The 15,464-nt window shown below is 35.8% G+C and overlaps 2 protein-coding genes across 3 annotated transcripts; both read right to left on the bottom strand.

Moving 5' to 3' along the window:
• Positions 1-1,866: 1,866 nt before the first annotated feature.
• On the bottom strand, positions 1,867-3,721 carry LOC112741125 (uncharacterized). The gene has a single exon (XM_025789973.3). It carries the CDS (start codon positions 3,462-3,464, stop codon positions 2,046-2,048), a length of 1,419 nt encoding a protein of 472 aa, XP_025645758.1. The 5' UTR covers positions 3,465-3,721; the 3' UTR covers positions 1,867-2,045.
• A 359-nt stretch (positions 3,722-4,080) lies between these two features.
• Positions 4,081-9,298, bottom strand: LOC112741123 (uncharacterized). Of its 2 annotated transcripts, XM_025789971.3 has the most exons (11): positions 8,857-9,298; positions 7,917-8,081; positions 7,716-7,834; positions 7,297-7,371; positions 6,692-6,785; positions 6,514-6,573; positions 6,173-6,238; positions 5,983-6,081; positions 5,308-5,352; positions 4,534-4,636; positions 4,081-4,416 (listed from the first exon to the last, which is right to left on the bottom strand). In XM_025789971.3, the coding sequence occupies exons 1-11, from the start codon at positions 8,974-8,976 to the stop codon at positions 4,346-4,348; spliced, it is 1,017 nt and encodes a 338-aa protein (XP_025645756.1). In that variant the 5' UTR covers positions 8,977-9,298; the 3' UTR covers positions 4,081-4,345. The 2 variants fall into 2 exon arrangements, with proteins under 2 accessions (XP_025645756.1, XP_025645757.1); XM_025789972.3 differs by lacking the exon at positions 6,514-6,573 and having other exon boundaries at positions 8,857-9,291.
• Between the last annotated feature and the right edge of the window lie 6,166 nt (positions 9,299-15,464).

Genomic DNA, 15,464 nt, shown 5'->3' with positions numbered 1-15,464 from the left:
TGTAACCAACTTGGATTGGTCGAATGATTAGCTTACTCGTATGTTTAAACAAGTATTGGAAGTTCGAATTCTATCTTGTATATGCAGCAACTCATTGACCAGCAATAGACCCTTAAATGGAATTCAGATCCGTAACGGATTAATCCTTATCCTACTGAGGTGGGAGATACCATGGAAACCAAACCAAATCCAAGTTTTGTTGATAGGTTAAGGTATTGTTTTGGTCCCCAACGTTTGGGGTGAACCTTATTTTGATCCCTAACGTTTTAATCATCTTATTTTTATCCCAAAACATGTAAAATGACATCAATGTTATCTCACCGTCAAATTCTTCACTAACACTTAACAAAATTGATGTGTTGCTAATATTTTTGTTAAAACTATATTTTCTCAATCTCCTCTCCCTCAATCTCCTCTCCCACCTTTACTTTTTCAACAAGTCCAAATTTCATTCTCCTACTCCTTTCTTTTTTATTCTCAAATCTCTCTTGGAGAATTAATAGTGTAAAAGGAAGAGGAAGAAGGGAGTAAGAAAATGGAAATTTGGATTTGTTGAGAGGGTGAAAGTGGGAAAAGGGAGTTGAGCAAACATAGTTTTAACAAAAACACTATTAATAGTACATCAATTTCATTACTTGTTAGTGAGAAATTGGATAGTGGAATAACATTGATGTCATTTTAAACGTTTTGGAATTAAAATAGGACAATTAAAATGTTAAGAACCAAAATAAGATTCCCCTTAAATATTGGAGACCAAAACAGAACTTTACCTTGTTGGTAATTGGTATGATAGGGCTATGTCACTGGGTTCTATATCTAACTTAACTCCATTTCGAATTTGGAATTATAAGCTTCTTGCCAATGAGCCTTGACTCTAATAGCATTTCTCCCTCCTCCCCACTTCAAGGTCTAGGGTTCAAACTCTAGAGAATGCAATTGAGGAAAAAAAATGTGATAAAATATGTGAGGAGTGTGTTGTGTACCTAGAATTGGGAGTTATCCAATCCATTGGAGTACCTAGGATTGGACCCCAATCCACCGACCAAAAAAAAAAAAAAGAAGAATTATAAGCTTCTTGTGACAACTAACATTGTAACGTGTTTCGCCACGCAGTAGCATGACGATACGGTTTCTCGATATGATTTTCGCAACATAGCATAGGCCTTAGGAGGCACCCTTAGAAATGATTGCAGCACATTTCTTCACAGAAATGGGAATAGTGTTATTAACTTTGATTCCAATGATGTGAATTGCATATTCTGCTCCTAGCTTTGTGAATTTCAATTAATTGGCACACAAAAGTATTGTATTTTACCATGTCCTTGTAGACCTGGATTATGTCCAAGCACAAGCACTGGCTCGGATTTGCACCCCCGGGGGCCGCTTTCCCCCAACACACACACACACACACACACACACACATCCTTGGCACCGAAGATCAATGCAAAGACCTGAGTATTTAACTTAAATGACATGTTGGCAGAACAATTATTTTCAAATGCTTTCTCAAAACTATAATGAGATAAGATAGCCCAAATACATTATCAGGAATACGCATTTGAATAGAACAAAAATTACGAACAAGATCGACTTTTTTGCTTGGGTGCTTACACCATGCTCAAAGTGGACCAGTTCACAAACCAACATCAATCATCTTGACGCTTACTCATCAAAGTTAAAGGAGGTAGGGGTGCTGATTGGACAGCCTTGTCTATCTATTTTCAAATACAAAGTTTAAGGAAAGAAAATTGCAATGAACGTAAATGCAAACTATTACAAGTTGCTGCTTAAAGACATACTTTCTACGTAAGTCATCTAAAATGATGCAAAAACCCTTCCTCAGGTTGGATGAATGAAGATTCCACATGAACTTACAAATTAAACTTCATTGCAAATGGTGTACACCTTGCCACTTAAGCTTGTGTGTAAGGGTAAGACATAAAAAATAGAGTTTATTTACATTGCTAAGTTACAAAGAAAGAATTATACAATTAATAAGCAATTCCTGTTTATAAATGATAATGATTCTGAAACTCACATTTTGTTTATGATTTAACATCCTCATCATCATCTTCAATATCCCAACTGAGATCCTCCTCTTGGTCTGCTGCAGTCAACCTCTTCCGCAAATCACCCCTACTTGTGGACCCACCAGCATCCCCCTTATTTTCATCATTGCTAACAATATCTTCAATTTCGTCCCATCCAATGTCTTCTTCCCCATGTGTGGAAGGCTGGCTTGAAACCACAGAAAAATCACTATCTTTGCAAGATCCTCCATTTTCATTATCTGTCTTCACTTCAGATGCCTCTTTCTCTTCATATTTCATATCTAACTCACCATCGCCACCATCACTTACAGTTGCAGCAACACTAGATGGAGATGCCACATTCCTTTCATACTCCACCTCCGCCGGCTTATCATCACCATCAGTTTTAGAATCAGAAGTAACACCCTTTCCATCACTTTCTATCTTCAAATCCTTCTCCCCAGGACTAATTCTCTCAACAGCATTGTTACCCGTGGCAGCATCAGCAGAATTTCCCCCCTCCACCTCTGGCTGCTGCTGCGCATTCCTGGCAGAGCTACCTTTCGGCTCATATCCATCGTCATTGTCATCATCGTCGTCGAAGTCCCAGCTCAAATCCTCCTCTTCCTCTCCAGAAATTGCGCGATTCACGAGCTTCACCCTCGCCTCCTCGGCCTGATTCAGTTTATGCAGCCTATAAAAATACCTAGTCCAGAAGCTATCATGATCAGTCCTACTAGGCACGACCTTCCTATAAATCCCCTCAACACTACCATTCTCCTCCATCAAATTCCCAATCTCCTCACCCTTATCCCCCAACACAAACCCTAATTTCCACTCCTCATAATTTTCCAAATCCTCAGGATCCTCCACATAGGTATTCACGTCGTTCTGAAGAGCACGTACCAGCGCATCAAACCTACTATAACGTTTCAAATCAAAACTACCGCCGCTACTACTCAACCGATTCCTAGCAAGATTGTTGTTATCGGAATCTGAGGAATCGAAATCAGGGGCGAGGAGAGAGTCTCTACCGTGAGAGATGATCTTAGCCGTCGATTTCCACACGGTGAAGCCGATGTCGTCTATGGCCTGGCCGACGGTCTCGAGCGACTCCTGCGCCACGGTGGCGCCGGCGTCGAGGGAGGATGGGAGATCCTTGACGGCACGTGATGCTGCCTCACGGATCACCGCAGTCTCCATCCTCAGTCCGGAGCTGAAATCCTCGAGATCGCGGCGGTAGTTCTCGAGAACAGACTCCGATTTGGACGCTAGGGTTTGGATCAGGCCTCCGAAGCTCCATGCATCGCCGGATGAGGAGTTTTCTGCGTCCGCAGTAGGGGGCTCGTTATCATCGTGATCTGGATCCGGTTGTTCGGATTGGTGTGTCGGCGAATCGGGTTCCTCGGAGAAGACGGACGCGAAGAAGTTCATGGCGGCAACACGCAACGATGTCGTTCGCTATCCCTTCTGTCGTTTATCACCTTTTTTGGAAATGTGTTGTTTGAGAAGAAAAGAAAACTGCAAAGGGTTTTATGAATTGTGAATTGTGTTATAGGAATATAGGCACTGGATTTGGAGGCAGAGAAACTGGTTATGGGCATGAAAATGAAATATATTATTATTATAAATTTATTTTAATATAAAATAATTTTATATGTCTATTCAATTTCGTGTAAAGTGATCAAAATTATACTATATTATTATTATTATTATTATAAGGTTATTATGGTTACATGAAACGGAATGCCAACATAGATCCACATCATGTCGCATTCAATTATTTAATTCAGTTTTGAATGCTACCATCCATTTATAAAGCCCTCATTTTCTTTAAAGTAATAGGATTAATTATTTATTAATTAATTAAATTGATTGCTTCAAATGACAAGCCATCATCTTTGCAGCTTCTTTCATGCAAATACTCTAGAAAAGCTTCTTGGTATTCTTGTAGCAAGAAAATTCTCAAGTGACAAACATTTATAAGGATTAAAATACCTAAAATCTCAATTTGACTCAATGTATGAGTATGTATCAATATCAAAAGAGGTTTCTCGTTAAAACTTTATATTCAGCTTTATTTACAAAAATGCACTTTTAGCTTTTTTTAATGCTTGTCTTTGTTGCCAACGTTTACAACCTCAATAAACCTTCAGAGGTTATGAGCATGACCCAGAAAAAACAGAAGAAAGAAGAAAAGAAAAAAAAAACACACACACAAATGGCAATAGTCACTGGCTCACTGCATGAAATTAGCTTTGTACAAGTAAAAAAGAATCTTGTTACAGAATCAAACACTGCTGAGGTGTATTAAATTAGACTGATATTTTTTCAATTTCCTTGATGATAAACTCCTTTTCCTCTTCAAATTGCTCATCTTCTGCACCTGAAAATCACATAACAAGTCAAGAACTAAGATCAGTGACTCCAGAGGAAAGAATTTTTTTACAAAATGATTCTGCAATATGGAATGCAATTCATAGAAATATTTATAATTGATAACCTTTTCCCGGAGACAGATTCTGAAGCAGATCTACCAGCTTCTCCCGGTTCTTCGCCAAGATAAGTTTTACGTCTTGAGGCTTATTGGGATTAGCAACGAAAACCTGGATAAAAATGTGACAACATGTAAAACAAGTAATGTTTATCATATATGCAGCAAATTGAGAGGTTTATTTGGCAGAAGAAAACTAAAAAAGCCTTTGAATCAAGATTAAATTAAGGCTTTTAATTCCATACAAAATGTCATATGAGATTATTTATCAGATCACCAAGATTTCGCTCTTAATTGATCTCGGAAAAACCTAATTTGACAGTTGAATTCTATAGCAGGAAAACCTATCAAGCATTTCACAGTTCACCTATCAACACGTCTGATAATGATCATATGCTCTTCGCTTTCTGAGGCGTGAGTGCCTAAAAAACACCTTATTGGCCTCGCTATGACTATAATAAACATGTAAAGGTTGTCTACTAAGAAGAAAACAAATGGTCCCAATGTACAAGCTCGAGTCTTGTTTAAAGATGCGTAGTACAAAAAGTTGTTATATGAAATAAATACATTGCAAATTGTTAAAAGAAAGTAGACCTGCTTTCATAAAAGTCTCTTTTGCCAGCTAGATTTAATGCATTAAACAATTTAGTGTAAATTGGCAATAACTGAATTTCAATCTCATTTTTTAAGTTCTCTAAGAATAATGTGGTTTGAATTCTTTTAATATGCTCCGATAAGGATGAGCTTACTATCTAAACTTAAAAGGACAAGAGGAAAGGTCACCTTGAATATGTGGAAAGCTGATAATTGAATGTTTTTACTTGAATCCTGCTCAACCAAAATAAAATAAACAAATACATAGATTGAACAACAGATAGAAAGAAATGGTAAATCAAAAGAATATGTATTTATTCAAGTTTATGTATAATATAGCTTTAGATGTTCATCACCGCATTTAAATTTTTTCTTTTTTAATCAATGCATTAGGAATTTGATTGATGATAGTATTCAAAGCTTGACATGTCAAAGCTAGTGCACAACAAGGAAGTGAGGTCAGCGACATGGATCAAACTATTGGTCTCTATGAGAAACCAAAATTTCCACCAATACCTTTTAGTTGATCTTCGTGACAAATGAATTAAACATAACGCATACAAAAACTAATTGAAACTTGCTAAAACTAATTGCCTGCTCTTGTCATAAATAATGTAGAAAAAGGCGGTTCTCCATATATGAAGATTATAACCAGCAGGCAAGCCAGCGAACCAGGATATATTGCAATTCACCAAAACAATTAAGGATACACGCTGTTGCAAAATAGGTTTAGCCGTGCTTATTGCATATAACAAGATTAGTATACCAAGTGAACAAATTTGTTATAGCATAACATGAACATGTTCACTAGTCATAGGGAAAAGAGAATATCACACTATGCCACAGGATTAAGAGGAGCTATACCGTCAACAAAGTCATCATGACTTTCAGGTAACGAACTTCTAATATGTATCGCCTCATTATTTGAGAATTGGGAGCTTCCAAGAGAAAATCCGAAAGAAGCTAAAATCCGCATAAAATGACAATCAAAAACCAAATCAAAATAATATCAGAAACCAAAGGTAAGATAACTATAATTGTTGAATAAACAAACCTTTAAAGACTGCCTCCTCGTGACATAATTAGGTGATGTTAAGAGTTTCTCGTATAGATCAAAGAACTGGGAAGAAGAAGTCTTATTAGAAACACAGAAGTGAATATGGGAGACAAAACCACCCACCCCAATCACCGAGTTTAAATATTTGAGAAGATGAAGATATGTGCATTTAACAATCCCCTTATGAATAACTAATCCAATGATTAAGCTATTTTAAGAGATAAAGAGTTGATCTCCTAGGTGTAAATATTAAACCAACATGCATAAGATGTTCTCAAGGTAACTTGTGCTGATTTGATATGTTTGAATCAAATAAATATCTCTAACAGGAAGCAAACCTCATCATAGTGAGCTGTCAAAAATTGATATACTACATTTGCATGCTTAGTGAGAAGATCCTGCAAAGAGTATTCATAGAGATGCTGTATATAAAGAAGAGGCATCCAGAACTCTACAATCGGCAAGACAAGTGATGGGAATTAAAGGTAGAGAGAGAGAAAAATATTAAGATATGACCTTAAAGGTAGAAAATGCATCAGATGCAACATCGAAGGTAGGCAACTCTACAAATTTAAAGAACAACACAAAGGTTGCAGATTCCAATATGTACCTGGAAAATAAACCATAAAAAAGAGTTAGAACAGCGTAACTCCCTTGTTTCTTGGCTTTTTGGATGCGCTGCATCACAAGAACCAGTCTCAAAGTGTAAATTGATAGGGAAAATCTTTATTGATTTTACATATGAAATATTAAAACCCGTAAAAATATAATTTTATCATCCTCAAGTTTGACCTGGAGAAGTTTCTTCTAATGTTATAATCTACTTAAGACCGCAATCTAAGTAGTCAACTATAAATGATGGATAGATTTGAATAAATCACAAAACAGAAAGGCATATGACGTTGGCGCCAGAAGCAACAATGGCAAGCAATATATGTCAACACATATGCACCATATTGTTATCATATAAAAAAATTTATCCATATTTTTTGATAAATAGTGAAGCAGTTCTCTTTATGAATATGGGAAAAAAACCACTAAAAGCATAAATAATGACAACATAGGAGGGGCACACAGAGAGATTGGTGTTTTGGGGGGAGGGAGGGGGGGGGGTATCTTACTTTGCAAGTGTTTGAAACTTGATGCACTCCCTCAACATTGTGCCACATGTCAAGGCAATTTCTTTATTATCATAACTGCGTGGAAACAGATATACAGTTGTTAACTTATCATATTTATGGTCATTGATCACACATATTAGATAAATGTATAATTAAGTACTAGGCATTGAAGGTGTAAATTAGGAGTGTGATATAAGTTACAATTTAAAAATTTAATCCCTCACCAACTTTTTTCAAGAGAAGGGGCAGGGGAACCCCAAATCTCATGTTTTTACATTTTCATAGAGCATCAGTTTCAGTTTTCCAACTTGAACACAACTAGGAAAGATATAGATCCTCCATTGAAAGAGGAGGGTAGGCAGTGAGGAAACAACAACTCAAAGTTTGAGAGATGAAAGTTGATGCGATGAAAAGCTTACCATACAACAAGAAAGTCTAGCAATTCAAGGTGTTGTTCAACGTATTCTACGCAGCAATGCTTGTCATCAACCTTATGTTTCAATAATATTGTCCAACAATGAACTAAATCCTTTCTTGCCTGTATTAGAAATCACACCAACAATGAGCAACCAGTTAAGCCAACTGCACATGGTAGTGCTTGGTATCGATCAGAATCTTACTTCCCATCCAAGTGTAGGAAGCTTGTGAATTATAAGAGTCAGAACATCCTCCTTGCAGAGTTCCTCCACTAGCTGTGAAACCTGTTCCAGATTTGGTTCTGACTCTCCATCTCCAGAAAGCATGGTTCTCATCGTTGCAAAATTCTTTTCAACTTCCTCTAAAGCCTACGACGAAGCATATAAAGCATCAATAACCACTATCAAAGTAACTGCAAGTAAAATAAAGGTTTAATATCTCAGGAGTATATTCTTTCTTTGTTTTACTTCTCGCCAAGACAAAATGGCAGCAATTAGAAACATTCCTGAGATTAAGAAAACAGTGACAGAGCAACTTCACCGACATATAATCTAACACGAGAAATGCATGTTTAAATCCCATACTACCATACAAAGTAATGCTTTGGCTATTCATAATTTTCAGATTACTACTATGGTTTCTTTAACATTCATGGAACATAGATGTTGCAAGCTTAATTCTTATTGGTTCTTTTACACTCTAAACAGGTTTCAGACATTTCACAGTGAGAGATTTTAGCAGACACCATACTCAATTTGGATGCAGAGAGAATTCCATACCCACAACCAACAAACACAATCTTTATAAGTTATTAAAATCAAAGTACCCTTCAGAAAGCGGATTACTTAGAAGTATGAATATCTTCTATTAAGCATAATTCTGTCATGGATAATCGTTAATCTCGACAAGTTACATATAAAATAATTACATTCTGGGTAAAAACAATATTTATATAACACAGTACAGTAAATAATGCATGCCTAAACTCTAAAATCTATCTAATGCAACAAAATAAAGGACCCATTTTGAGAAATTCAAGACACGCCCACGATTCAAGACTGAAACTTTAACCAAGAAAATGAAGACCCAGATAAAGCATTCGGAATTTGGGATCAAAAGGAAGAAGAAGAAGAAGAAGCTAACCTTCTCAAGGGCTTTAACTTCAGCAACGGTTTTGGTATCAAGGGCCATGAGGCTCTCCTTGATGGCCTTCGCCACCTCCTGCGGCGTTTTCGGCCGAGAGGCTTTGAAGAAGAAAGACATCACGACGAACGCTTTCTCAATCTTTCCCTTTTTCTCTGTTCAACTTGGGGAAATGGAAAAAAACAATAATGGTGCTGCTGATGCAGCGTTGCTTTCTTCTTCTTCTTCTTTTGAATTTTTTCTCTCTTTCTTTCTTTTTTCTGATTCAATTATTCAACATCATTATTCATTATTCGTTTTTGATTATGGATCATCCATGATGATAAGCCATTTCACATTTCCCCCCGATCTTCATAGAGGAAGAAGCATCGCAGTGGAAAGTTGGAAACTTTTTTTTCCGATTTATTTATTCGTATTCTTATTTTCAACCAAAATAATAAATAGGTTTAATTACTTTATTAGTATATATAGTTTTGCGAAATTTTCAATTAGGTCCCTATATTTTTCTTTTTTTTAATTGAATCTTTGTACCAAATTTTTATTTTAATTGGATCTCTATATTTTTTTTTTTATTTAGGTCCCTATACGGCTGTACCAATTTTTTTTTAGTTGAGTCCCCATAAAATTAAGTCAATTACTACTAAAAAGGATTTAATTAAAAAAAAATTAGTGTAAGGATTCAACTAAAAAAAATATAGGGACCTAATTAAAAATTTTACGAAACTATAAGGACTAACAGAGTAATTAAACCTAATCAATAATATTAATTTATTCAGGTAGAAATTAGGATCTGTTGATAAAAATTTTATTTTTATTTGGTGAAAACTCAGGAACAGACGATTTCACATAAAATTGATAATTAAATATCATTAAATAATTTGACTGATTTAACTAAATTTTCATCATTAGTTATCAACTTCACCAGCATGTGAGTTTTCACCTTTTTACTTTTATTTTTGTATGTTCGCTCCAATTTTTGTTTTGGCGCTCCAACACATTGTTAAAGACTTTAAAGGTGAAGGGATTAGAAAGAAAAATGAAATCAAATGGAATGTTCTAGAAGTGATGGAAACATGTCCACACATATATGATAGTTTTAGAAAATGGCCATGTGAGTATGTGACCATCAATTACAATATATTTTCTCAGATAATTTTATATATTTTGGTCAGAATTTTAGTTTAGAGTTTAGACAAAATAATTTTTAAAGAAGAAAACGGAATTTGTAGATGTAGTTATTATTAACTTATTACAAATTAATAAAGTTTATCAAAGGAGTTTATTTTAGACGTATTAATAATAAAGAGTTTCATATAATTATCTAATTAAATTGGTGTATTTATATGATTTTTTAAGTAACAAATTTAAAAAGTAATTATTTCTATTGTTGTGATATTTTACATGTTTGAATAATTGTGTAAAATTTTATAAAACAATGTTAAGTACTAATATTTTTAGCATAAAAAAATGGTCAAAATTAATTAAAATGTAAGATAAGATAACAAAAATGTTAAGCATTTAGAATTTCTCAAATTTTATTACTAGTACACAAACTATTTTATTGAAATTAAAATATTTCCGATGCTTAGAATAATAATTTACCCTAATTTGGCATATATAAACAAAGTAAAACTTGAAATTAAAATGTGGAATTGATGGAGGTGAATGGTCCTATACAAATAATTGAGAGGTGGCGCCGGCTTACTTTTGTAGCTCATGGAATTATGATAACACCCACACTTTGCACGTTACTTGTTTTAATGGGATTTATATCTATCGAAGTATATGTTTGTAAAGTATAAGAGAGGAGGGGGGGGGGGGGGATTGTATAGGGTTTTCAAAAAAAAAAAAATTGATACTGAAAATTCGTTAATTACTTAAAGATACCGAGTTCACAAACCTTCCTTTGGGAAGAGAAGAAAAAAAAAAGTTTATACAATTGCATTTCATGCATGTTATTCGTGAAATGGAACCAAGCTTATTATTTCTACGATGATACACACAAAAATATGGTCAAACACAGCTTTCAACTATCCTCCATGCACCTGTAACATTTATTTCCCTTACCATTTTGTAGGTTTTAGGTTTGTTTGGAAAGCTTAAAAAGTTATTTTTTAAGTTTTTAAATTATGAAAAATAGTAGTATTAATATCTGGTGTTATTTTTAAAGAGAAGTATTAGGAGGTCAGTAAATTTTGTGATTTGTAAATATCAATTAGTTATTATTAGTGTTTTTAATGGTGTGAGATTTTATCCAATAGTGTGAGATCACTCATTTTTCTCTTACTGGTTAAGTGCTGGTCAAATTTTAATAAAAGTGCTGGCCCTTCTCATTTTTAAAACTAAATTGTAACTTTTTAAGAAGTTATTAAAGTATTTATAAAAAAATTTAAAAAAAAATTTTTCATAATAAATTTTTTTTATCACATTTCTTTTAAAATAAACACTTTTAGAACTAAAAGACCAAATATAAAATAACTTATTTATAAGTTGTTTTTAATATAAATATTTATTGTTTAAACTATTTTTTCAAAAAGAGTTTAATTAATCTGAATTGAACCTTAATATGAAATGAATAAATGTCGATTTTGTGGGTGGATCAAACCAAATGATATAGATAGTGTTCCTACCCTGACCCAAACACTATGATCCAGGACCAAATATACTAAAAGGCCCAATCCAAAGATTGGCCTTCACGACCCACCGACCTTCTCATAGGAGGTCGGATTCAACACAGACTCCATATAAAAGAAGTCGGGCTCGAAGGATAGCTGGCAGATAACACTTATTCAAATAAGTAACTACCCCTAAAATCTCTCAACCAACTTCTAGGAGCCATATCTCAACTTTCCTAAGATAAAGAGACGGTTACCTACCTTAAAAGGTGGAACTACTTCAACGGTGGTTATTGGTTCACCACTATAAATACACTAACACCCCCAGGTATCTCCAAGTTCCAATACTCTCTAAGCCTGCTTACCCCTTTGTTAACTTAGGCATCAGAGTGTCTTTGCAGGTACCACCCTCCATTACTTTACACACACAAGTCGGGCGGCGGCTCCCAGATACAATCCAAGTCGAAATCCACCGCCTCCGGACGTTGGGCCAACCTTGCAAGCCCAATCTGTTAAGTACAGGTTACCCACGTAACATTGGCACCATTTTCGGGGACCTGGAGATCAACCAATGATGGCGGACGATCTAAACGAGGATGGAAACACAGCATCTGATTCTGAGCAAGAGAATCAGGACGCTGGTAACGACGACAGAGCTATAGTCACTCACCAAGGGGTGACTAACCAGCACAGAGAAGGCACCTCAGGGGTAAAAGACCCAAAGGAAAACTCCTTTGAGGGACACAAATCTGGCAAAGGAGGATAACCCCATGCCACTGATTTCATGGGATTGTTCCATGGCCACCAGGGCCGGCTGGAGCAGTTGGAGCAAGAGCTGGAGCGACAGCGAGAGGCAGAGAGAAATTTGAGGAACGAGATCGAGCGACGAAAAGAGCTTGAAGAAAAGCTCCTAAGACTTGAATCCGCTCTTCGAGGTCGAAACTCTCGCAGTGACCCAGAAGATTCTCCTTTGGGAGGAGATGATCTGTTTAGTGAGGACATAATGAGGGCAAAAGTTCCAAAAATTTCAAAAGCCCTAATATCATTGTTAGCAGAACCGGACCGAACCAGCCGATTTGACCGAAAACCAGTGAACCGGATCCTATACCGGTCCGGTCCGATGATTGGACCGCATAAGGTTAAGAACCGGGTGCGAATCTGTCAAACCCGTAAAGAACCGATAGAAACCGGTCTGACTGAACCAGAACAATTTAAAATTTCCTCAAAACGAAGCAGCACCCATCCCTCCAGAAAATAAAAGGTAGATACATCCACCAGGCTAACTTGTCTATTACTAATATATATGCAAATTAAAATACATATTAATATCTTTCGGTAAATAATTTACTTTTATTTAATTTATTTTAATTTTAATTATAAGCTCACTTATTTTTAAATTAATTATATTTTTATTTAACAGTAATTATAAACTCACTTATTATTTTTTGTAATTATATAATATTTATTAATATTATTTTTCAATAAATACTTGTAGTATATAATAGTATAATAGATATAAACTAATTAATAAATTATTAAAATTATAAAATAATACTTATTTTAATATAAAAACAAAATAAAAATATTTATGATAGAGTAAAATTAACAAAATACTTATTGTTTCTATTTCATATTGTTTAGAATAGCTAGATATTTTTAAAATATTAGTAAAAATATGTATTTTAAATTTTTAATTCTAATTTTTTTACTATATTTTGTTTTTTTATTTACATAGGACCGGGTTAACCGGTTCAACCCGTGATCCACCGGTTGAACCAGTGACCCAGTGACCCAGTAGCCTGACCAGTTCGATCACCGATTTGGTTCTGACAACTATGCCTGATATGGACCTCTATGACGGAACGACTGACCCAAAGCATCACTTAAGCAATTTCAAAAGTCGGATGTATTTAGCCGACGCTTTTGATGCTACTCGCTGCAAGGCTTTCCCGACGACCTTGACGAAAGTAGCAATGAGGTGGTTTGATAGCCTCCCCCCAAGGTCGGTCACCAGCTTCGATGACCTCTCGCGGAAGTTCCTGATGCGATTCTCTATCCAAAAGGACAAAGTAAAGCATGCGCCGAGCCTCCTGGAGTAAAACAGGAGTTCGAAGAACCTCTGAGGGACTACATGGAAAGGCTCAGCAAAGCGTGTTTAGAAATCCAAGACCTGCCCACGAAGGCAATGATTATGGGCCTAGTAAATGGACTCCGAGAAGGTCCTTTCTCCCAATCCATCTCGAAAAGGCACCCGACCTCCCTGAGTGACGTACAGGAAAGAGCTGAAAAGTACATCAACATGAAGAAAAATGCCAGACCGCGAGAGCCGAACTGGCGACCTGGGCACTCTCACTCATCAAAAGAGAAAGAGAGAGAGCCCAAGAAAAAGGAGGAAGTCGGCCCCGAAAGGCTCAGGAGATATCACTCCTATACTCCTCTACGAGTTTCCCTAGTTGATGTCTACAAGGAAATTTGTCATACTGAAAGACTACCTCCCCCTAGGCCCATTAAAAACAAAAGAGGGGAAGTTGTAGCGACTACTGTGAGTACCATAAACTATATGGTCACTCAACAAATGATTGTTACTGGTGCAGAATTTCTAACCACAACTAACCGGCAAGTGCACCGGGTCGTACCAAGTAATACCTCAGGTGAGTGAGGGTCGATCCCACGAGGATTGATGAACTAAGCAACAATGGTTGATTAATTTGTTTAGTTAGACAAACAGAAAATAGTGTCTGAGATTTCAAAAAGCATTAAACAGAAGACAGGTAAATAAATAAGTTGGGAATAAAATATGGAGAAGGCAATTAAGGTTTCAGAGTTATCTATTTTTCGGATTGACTTTTCTTACTAACTATTTTAATCATGCAAGATTTAATTCATGACAAACTATATGTGACTAAGCCCTAATTCCTTAGACCTTCTTAGTCTCCTCTAAAATTTATCAACCGCCAATTCCTTGGTCACTTAATTCCAATTAGAGGGTGATGTTTAATTCTAGTTTATATGCCACAGAAATCCTAATTACCCAAATATAAGAGGATTATATGTCACATATCCCGTTAAGTCCAGAGAATTAGAAATTTAGGAGAATATATTTTCAAGCTGTTGTTCAAGTAAAGAGCTTTTCCAAGTTATACAAGAACTCAATTAGAAAGAGAGTCATACTTCCGTTCCACCCAAATTCATAAGAGAAAGAACAAAAACAATTCTTGAAATATAAATCAGTGCATGAATTAAAATAGAAAAATAATAGTATCAATCTATACAATAGACAGAGCTCTTAACCTTAACAGTGGAGGTTTAGTTGCTCATAGTTCAGAGAGAAAACTAGGATTGTGGTAAAATGTAAATTGGGTTAAGGTGGAATGAAAAGTGGAATAATGTCGGGTTTCTAGAAGAGAAGTTTCTTTTCTCTTTTATATCTAATCCTAATTAATTTAAAATCTATCTTCTAAAACTAAAATAATACCTTCGCGGTGGAGGCTGGAAACTTTTTGGGATTTATGCTAACACAAAGGGGGTTTGAAGCTAACCCCGACAAGTGTAAAGCAGTCCTAGAAATGAAAAGCCCGACTTGCTTAAGGGAGGTCCAACAGCTAAATGGCCGACTTGCAGCCCTCTCCAGGTTCTTGGCGGGATCAGCATTAAGATCCTTTCCACTTTTTTCCCTACTAAGAAAAGGATGCCAGTTTGAATGGACTCCTAAATGCGAAGAAGCATTCCAAGAGTTCAAAATGTTTTTAAGACAACCTCCAATTCTGACCCGACCTAAAAACGGGGAAGAACTCGTCCTGTATTTGTCCATAGCCAACAAAGCTGTAGCATCAGCTCTAATATAGGAAGATGAGGTCGGGCAGCATCCTGTGTATTTCACCAGCAAAGTTCTACAAGGCCTCGAATTAAGGTACCAAAAACTCGAGAAGTTTGCGTATGCCTTAATAATAGCCTCTCGAAGGCTACGGCCTTATTTTCATGCTCACACAATAA

Source organism: Arachis hypogaea, chromosome 14 (assembly GCF_003086295.3).
Source record: "Arachis hypogaea cultivar Tifrunner chromosome 14, arahy.Tifrunner.gnm2.J5K5, whole genome shotgun sequence".
NCBI classification, from domain to species: Eukaryota; Viridiplantae; Streptophyta; class Magnoliopsida; order Fabales; family Fabaceae; genus Arachis; species Arachis hypogaea.
Note: the sequence above shows the minus strand (reverse complement) of the source record. Positions and strands in the feature narration are given on the sequence as shown.

Coding starts and splice junctions, on each gene's coding strand:
- LOC112741125 (XM_025789973.3), bottom strand. CDS start 3,464: ATGAACTTCTTCGCGTCCGTCTTCTCCGAGGAACCCGATTCGCCGACA.
- LOC112741123 (XM_025789971.3), bottom strand. CDS start 8,976: ATGTCTTTCTTCTTCAAAGCCTCTCGGCCGAAAACGCCGCAGGAGGTG. Junction 7,372..7,715: donor CTAGACTTTCTTGTTGTATG/GTAAGCTTTTCA, acceptor GTTTCCACGCAG/TTATGATAATAAAGAAATTG. Junction 6,574..6,691: donor ATGCATTTTCTACCTTTAAG/GTCATATCTTAA, acceptor TACTCTTTGCAG/GATCTTCTCACTAAGCATGC.